The 8,325-nt window shown below is 44.8% G+C and overlaps 2 protein-coding genes across 2 annotated transcripts in view; both read left to right on the forward strand.

Annotated features, from left to right (window-relative positions):
* Window positions 1-68, forward strand: part of LOC139024327 (complement C3-like) — a 2,255-nt gene extending 2,187 nt beyond the window's left edge. The window contains exon 2 of the mRNA XM_070439022.1: window positions 9-68. Within this exon, the coding sequence (XP_070295123.1) occupies window positions 9-68 (60 nt within the window). The remainder of the gene's footprint in view (window positions 1-8) is intronic.
* The window catches only part of LOC112070548 (complement C3-like), a 76,722-nt gene extending 73,565 nt beyond the window's left edge, over window positions 1-3,157 (forward strand). Inside the window, 1 exon segment of the mRNA XM_070439023.1 lies at window positions 122-3,157. Coding sequence (XP_070295124.1) covers window positions 122-2,659 — 2,538 coding nt within the window. The 3' untranslated portion in view covers window positions 2,660-3,157.
* The last annotated feature ends 5,168 nt before the right edge of the window (window positions 3,158-8,325 follow it).

Raw genomic sequence — 8,325 nt, forward strand, 5'->3', positions numbered from 1 at the left:
TGCTAAAGGGACTGGGATCAGAACAGACCCCAGCTGTCCTGTTAGTTCTAGGCGCAGACGAGCAGTGACCATCAGTGACGTCATCACTAGTATGGCCAGTAAGGGCAATGGTCTGGCCAAGGAGTGTTGTGTGGCCGGGATGAGGGACAACACCATGGGATATACCTGTGACAGACGGGCCCAGTACATCACAGATGGGGACGTCTGCGTCCAAGCCTTCCTTGTCTGCTGCACTGAGATGGCCTCCAAGAAGATAGAATCCAAACAGGATGCACTGCTGCTCTCATGCAGTGAGGAGGATGATGATGATGATGCGTACATGCAGTCTGAAGACATTGTGTCTCGTAGTCATTTCCCTGAGAGCTGGAGGTGGGAGGACACCAATCTTCCAGAATGCCCTGACAAAGACAAGCACTGCGAGTCCACATCTGTAATAAGGAACATCATCCTAAAGGATTCCATCACCACCTGGGAAATAACAGCCATCAGCCTGTCTAAAACTCATGGCATCTGTGTGGCAGATCCGTTTGAGATGATAGTTCTAAAGGAATTCTTCATCGACCTCAAGCTGCCCTACACAGCCGTCCGCAACGAACAGCTGGAGGTCAAAGCAATCCTCCACAACTACAGCGAAGACCCCATCATTGTGCGTGTGGAACTGATGGAGAATGGCGAGGTGTGCAGCTCGGCAAGCAAGAAGGGTAAGTACAGACAGGAAGTGAACATGGACCCCATGTCCACCTGGGTTGTCCCCTATGTCATCATCCCTATGAAGCTGGGCATGCACGCCATTGAGGTCAAGGCATCTGTGAAAAACTCTGACAGCAATGACGCGGTGAAGAGGGATCTGCGCGTTGTGGCTGAGGGAGTGCTGGTCAAGAWGGAAACCAACGTACTCCTGAACCCGACTAAACATGGTGGTGAGCAGACGTCACACATACCCAGTGGAGTCCCCCGAAACCAGGTGCCAAACTCTGATGCTBACACACTGATCAGTGTGACAGGTGGAGAGCAGACCAGTGTGCTGGTGGAGCAGGCCATCAGTGGAGACTCTCTGGGCAGTCTGATTGTTCAGCCAGTCGGGTCTGGTGAACAGAACATGATCTACATGACCCTGCCTGTCATTGCTACGCACTACCTGGACACCACCAAAAAGTGGGAGGATATTGGCCTGGACAGACGGAACACAGCCATCAAGTACATCAATATTGGTTACCAACGTGAGCTGGCCTACCGTAAAGAAGATGGCTCCTACGCTGCCTGGGTCAGCAGACAGAGCAGCACCTGGCTGACAGCATACGTGGTGAAGGTGTTTGCCATGTCCAGTACATTGATCAGTGTTCAKGAYAACRTGMTCTGTWSTGCTGTCAAGTGGCTGATCCWGARCACACAACAGCCAGATGGMATCTTCAATGAGTTTGCTCCTGTCMTTYACRCAGAGATGACGGGTAACRTGARGGGATTGGACAATGACGCCTCCATGACAGCTTTTGTTCTTATTGCCATGCAGGAAGCAAGATCACTGTGTGAGCAGTCTGTCAACAGCCTACCAGGCAGTATGGCTAAGGCAGTAGCGTACCTCGAGCACCGTCTGCCCCACCTGACGAACTCCTATGCTGTAGCTATGACCTCCTATGCTCTGGCCAATGCGGCGAAACTCAACAAGGACATTCTACTGAAGTTCGCCTCTCCACAGCTGGACCACTGGCCAGTCCCTGGKGGTTACCAGTACACGCTGGAGGCCACGTCGTATGCCCTGCTTGCCCTGGTCAAGGTGAAGGCCTTCGAAGAGGCCGGCCCCATAGTCAGGTGGCTCAAYAAGCAGAAGAAGGTGGGAGGGGGATACGGATCCACACAGTCCACCATCATGGTGTTCCAGGCTGTGGCTGAGTATTGGAGCCACGTGAAGGACCTGAAAGACTTTGACTTGAGCATCAACCTAGAGGTACCCGGCAGGGCATCAGTCACTAGGTGGTACATCAACAACAAGAACCAGTTCCACACTCGTACAGACAAGGTCAAGTCCATAGACAAGGACTTGACTGTAAAAGCCTCAGGAAGTGGTGAGGCGACCTTGTCGGTGGTGAGACTGTACTATGCCCTGCCAGAGGAAAAGGACAGTGACTGTGAAAGCTTTGACCTCTCTGTCACCCTCACTAAAATGAACATAACAAGCCACGAGGACGCCAAGGAGTCATTTATGCTCACTATTGAGGTGTTGTATCGTAACTCAGAGAGAGATGCGACCATGTCTATTCTGGACATCGGCTTGCTGACCGGCTTCATTGTAGACACAGACGATCTGAAAAGGTTGTCCACGGGGAGGGAGCGCTACATAGAGAAGTTTGAGATGGACAAAGTTCTATCTGAAAGAGGATCTCTCATCCTATATCTGGACAAGGTGTCTCATAAGTTAGGAGACAGAATTTCCTTTAAGATCCACAGAGTACAGGAAGTGGGAGTTCTACAGCCAGCTGCCGTCTCTGTATATGAATACTACAACCAGAAGCACTGTGAAAAGTTCTACCACCTGCAGAGGGAGGGTGGTACTCTGAGCAGACTGTGTCTTGGAGACGTATGCACGTGTGTGGAAGAGAGCTGCAGTATGCAGAAGAAAGATGAGCCAGATGTCAACCGCAACACTACGGTGGTGTCCTAGGAGAACAGACATGGATAGAGTACTGGCCCTCACAACAAGAGTGCACATCCAGAAACTACAGAGAAGTTTGTCTGGGCATTGATGAGTTCATCAACCAGATCACAACCTTCGGCTGCCCTGTTTAGTTTCTCTTCTTGCATTGTTAAATTTACTTTTTTGTAGCATTGCAATCCAGGTTGCATGCCCTGTCATAACTCATTGTAACCTAGAGAATGTATGGAGATGAGTTTGCCCACTTGGAATATATTCTGTTAGAAATTGACCAGTAAATGATGTACACCGTGCATAACAACATCAAAAAAATCTTTAAAGTTAACATATGATGATGACGACTGCAAATGGCACACTTAAGTGTACATTTAAGTGTGCCATTTGCAGTTGTCATTGTCATTGATTGTCATTGATTACAATGACATAGTCACATTTCTGTGGCGTTATTTTTGCACTAAAATGACCCTGCCTGCTGTAATAAGCATGAAATAAAGCATTAAAAAAACGTATTGTCTCTTTCCTTTGTGTGTATATCACCAGTCATTATGGGGATTTAATTGTTTATTTTAAACACCAAACAAAGACATTTAAGTTTAAGGCTGAGTGGGATGGTGACTGTTTCTGTTCACTATTTGAGCACCAAAATGTCCAAATATCTCATTCTGGTCCATATGGCAAGTCAGTCAGAGTACTATATATCTTTAGGCACTTCATCATTGTTTTTACCAAATGCGATCAGGATTAACAAACATTTCTCCTGCCCCATATGGCACGAAGCAAATAAGATGTACTGTATACAAATCAGTCAGGGTGATAGACACTTTCATCACTGCTTTTACCGATGTGGAAACTTGTTTATAGAAACAAGATCATTTATAATCAGGGGTTAATATATTATGAGCAAGGTTTTGACATTAGGGGTGCAGACAAAGGACACTGACCCTTACCAGGAGGAAGTTTGTCTCCGTCATTGAGCTTTTGTTTTACAGATATGTCATCATGGGAGATATGCAGTATGTATTTTAGCAGACAACAGTTGTAGTGGGATCACACACACAGACACACACACAGACACACACACACACGTGTGCACACACACACACACTGATGCGGAACCTTTCATGTAAGCCTTGGGAATGACACAGCTAGAGAGCTCTGAGTGTTTGAAGGACATTCCAGTCTCAATCAGTGAAGATTAAAGACAAAAATACCAATAATCACCCCACATTAACCATAGCCCAACATCCTCACTCTCTTCCTGAACCCAGATGACAAAGTCTGGTGCTAACATGCGTCCTTTGTCGTGATCTTGTCAACATTCTGATTGTGTCCACATTTTTTGACAGGTGTAGACAATCCAAATACACATTGTACTAACTAATTGTAATCAGATCTTTCTGACCACATCCAGAGGTAGTCAGGCATCCATTGAATATTTTGTATACTTGTTTTAACCTTTATTTAACTAGGCAAGTCAGTTATTAAGAACAAATTCTTATATACAATGACAGCCTACACTGCATTGTATCTGGACATCTTACAAGTGTACAGATCTGGTTGGTAAAACAATTTAACTCATCAATATACTTTAGCAAAAGTGAAATGATTGACTAAGCATGACATTATTTTGAAACAATATCTCTCTTTAATTTGATTATTTAGGCAAGTCAGTTCAGAACAAATTCTTATTTTCAATGACGGCCTAGGAACAGTCTGCCTTGTTCAGGGGCAGAACAACAGTTTTTTAGTTTTTTTACCTTGTCAGCTCAGGGATTCGATTTTGAAACCTTTCAGTTACAAGTCCAACACTCTAACCACTAGGCTACCTGTCCATGGAAGGACCAGGAAATCTGGTCACAATGCTGAGAGAATGGACAGATAACACATTGTAATTCTATTTATTATTTTAACAAACCTAACACAATGGTAAATTTAAGCGCAGGTAATATTGCTACAGGTTCAGGGTTGTGTCAAAAATATTTTTGCTATTTTCTCTATCACAATTATCGGCTCACTTGCTGGAGTTGGGACGAAAGTGCTGGGTTTTGATTAATTAACAAGTTGTCGGTGTGTTGAGGCTTGGCCTCTCACTGGCCAATCAGAACATGCTCCATGGCGAAATGTGTGGTTGCTTTAGGTTGTGTATTTACAGTTTTTTATGTATTGCCATGGAATCAACTCCAATTCCAATGTTAGTCTGTTATGGTTTGTTAAATGGCGTACATAAACGAAATAACAAACTATAGACCTATCCTATCTTTGCCAAATAGGCTAACTAGAACCAGTTTGCACATTGTTCTAAGTAATTGCATGGCCTCAATCTCATTATCACTGATATAGGGGCTAGGCCTACTGTAAACTGCATTATGGCTGAGCATGGACATGCCAACCATTGTCAATAAGCAAGAATAAATTCATTACTGATGAGGCCTAAAAAGAGAACAAATAATTCTAATCAAATTCTAATCAAAACTAAACAAATTGTTTTAAATTGGAAAATGGTATGTTTGAATCAATGTCATTGTTTCAACGTCATATCTTGAGTAAAATAACATACAGTACCAGTCAAAAGTTTGGACACACCTACTAATTGTCACATTCTGACCATAGTTCTTGTGTGTTTTGCTTGTTTTAGTGTTGGTCAGGATGTGAGCTGGGTGGGCATTCTATGTTGTGTGTCTAGTTTGTCCGTTTCTATGTTTGTGTTATGCGGAATGTTTGTGTTATGCGGAAAAGCGCACGCCCCTGCCCTGAGGTGCGTGCGCTCTGGCGGCTCCTGACTGGCGGGCAGCTCTGGCGGCTCCTGACTGGCGGGCGGCTCTGGCGGCTCCTGACTGGCGGGCGGCTCTGGCGGCTCGGGACAGACGGGCGGCTCTGACGGCTCGGGACAGACGGGCGGCTCTGACGGCCTATAGTGTGCCTCGAGAGTCCAGTGTGCCCTGTTCCTGCTCCCCGCACTAGCCTTGAGGTGCGTGTCTCCAGACGCAGCGTAGTTAGTGTTCAATATGATTTAATCAACAAGACGAAAACGTGAACACTTACAAATAACAAATGTGGCAAACCGATACAGCCCTATCTGGTGCAGAGAAAACACAAAGACAGGAAACAACCACCCACAAAATCCCAACACACAACAAGCCACCTAAATATGATTCCCAATCAGAGACAACACAAAACACCTGCCTCTGATTGAGAACCATATTAGGCCAAACATAGAAACGGACAAACTAGACACACAACATAGAATGCCCACCCAGCTCATGAGCTGCCTTCCAGTCATGAGCTGCCCTTCAGTCCGGAGCTGCCCTTCAGTCCAGAGCTGCCTCTCTGTCCGGAGCTGCCCTTCAGTCCGGAACTGCCTCTGTGTCCTGAGCTACCTCTCTGTCCTGAGCTACCTCTCTGTCCTGAGCTGTCTCCTCAATCTAGTGGGGACCTTTGTGAAGGTTCATAGGCCAATGTCGGGGGCGAGGGTCGCCATTCAAAGGACGCTAAGGAGGGGGACAAAGACAATGGTGGAGTGGTGTCCTCGTCTAGCGCCGGAGCCGCCACCGCGGACAGATGCCCACCCAGACCCTCCCCTAGAGTTTTAGGGGGTGCGTTCAGAGTCCGCACCTCAGGAGGGGGGTACTGTCACGTTCTGACCATAGTTCTTGTGTGTTTTGCTTGTTTTAGTGTTGGTCAGGACGTGAGCTGGGTGGGCATTCTATGTTGTGTGTCTAGTTTGYCCGTTTCTATGTTTGGCCTAATATGGTTCTCAATCAGAGGCAGGTGTTTTGTGTTGTCTCTGATTGGGAATCATATTTAGGTKGCTTGTTGTGTGTTGGGATTTTGTGGGTGGTTGTTTCCTGTCTTTGTGTTTTCTCTGCACCAGATAGGGCTGTATCGGTTTGCCACATTTGTTATTTGTAAGTGTTCACGTTTTCGTCTTGTTGATTAAATCATGTTGAACACTAACTACGCTGCGTCTTGGTCCGATCCCTGCTACACCTCCTCTTCAGACGAAGAGGAGGAAGGCTGCAGTTACACTAATTCAAGGGTTTTTCTTTATTTGTACTATTTTCTACATTGTAGAATAATAGTGAAACATAAAAACTATTAAATAACACATATGGAATCATGTAGTAAGCAAAAAAGTGTTCAACAAATCTAAATATGTTTTATATTTAAAATTCCATATTAGCCACCCTTTGCCTCGATGACAACTTTGCACACTCTTGGCATTCTCTCAACCACCTTCACCTAGAATGCATTTCAATTAACAGGTATTTTTATTTTATTTTACCTTTATTTAACTAGGCAAGTCAGTTTAAGAACAAATTCTAGGAACAGTGGGTTAACTTCCTTGTTCAGGGGCAGAACGACACATTTTACCTTGTCATCTTTCGGTTACAAGTCCAGCGCTTTAACCACTAGGCTGCCTGCCTTGTTAAAAGTTCATTTGTGGAATTTCTTTCCTTCTTAATGAGTTTGAGCCAATCAGTTGTGTTGTTACAAGATAGGGTTGGTATACAGAAGATGGCCCTGTTTGGTAAAAGACCAAGTCCATATTATGGCAAGAACAGTTCAAATAAGCAAAGAGAAACGACAGTCCATCATTACTTTAGGACATAAAGGTCAGTCAATCTGGAAAATTTCAAGACCTATAAAAGTTTCTTCAAGTGCAGTCGCAAAAACCATCAAACACTATGATGAAACTGGCTCTCATGAGGACCGCCACAGGAAAGGAAGACCCAGAGTTACCTCTGCTGCAGAGGATAAGTTCATTAGAGTTACCAGCCTCGGAAATTGCAGAACTGTTCAGAGGAGACTGTGTGTATCGGGCATTTATGGTCGAATTGCTGCAAAGAAACCACTACTAAAAGACACCAATAAGAAGAAGAGACTTGTTTGGGCCAAGAAACACGAGCAATGGACATTCAACCAGTGGAAATCTGTCCTTTGGTCTGATGAGTTCAAATTTGAGATTTTTGGTTCCATCCGCCGTGTCTTTGTGAGACACAGAGTAGATTAACAGATGATCTCTGCATGTGAGGTTACCAACGTGAAGCATGGAGGAGGAGATTATGTGGGGGTGCTTTGCTGGTGACACAGTCTGTGATTTATTTAGAATTCAAGGCACACTTAAACAGCATGGCTACCACAGCATTCTGAAGCGATACGCCATCCCATCTGGTTTGTGGGACTATCATTTAGTGGGACTATCATTTGTTTTTCAACAGGACAATGACCCAACACACCTCCAGGCAGTGTAAGGGCTATTTGACCAAGAAGGAGAGTGCTGCATCAGATGACCTGGCCTCCACAATCACCCAACCTCAACCCAATTGAGATGGTTTGGGATGAGTTGGACCGCAGAGTGAAGGAAAAGCAGCCAACTTGTGCTCAGCATATGTGGAATCAGCATATGTGGAATCTCCTTCAAAACTGTTGGAAAAGCATTCCATGTGAAGCTGGTTGAGAGAATGCAAGAGTGTACAAATCAATATATTTAGATTTTTTTTAACCTGTTAGGGCTAGGTGTCCTGCTACTTCCGGTGTAACTGGAGGGCGCGCAATTCAAATAAATAATCATAGAAATTATGGATATTAAACATTTAGGTACATATAAGTGTCTTATATCAGTTGAAAGCTTAACTTATTGTTAATCTAACTGCACTGTCCAATTTACAGTAGCT

Source organism: Salvelinus sp. IW2-2015, unplaced genomic scaffold (assembly GCF_002910315.2).
Source record: "Salvelinus sp. IW2-2015 unplaced genomic scaffold, ASM291031v2 Un_scaffold1357, whole genome shotgun sequence".
Lineage (NCBI taxonomy): Eukaryota > Metazoa > Chordata > Actinopteri > Salmoniformes > Salmonidae > Salvelinus > Salvelinus sp. IW2-2015.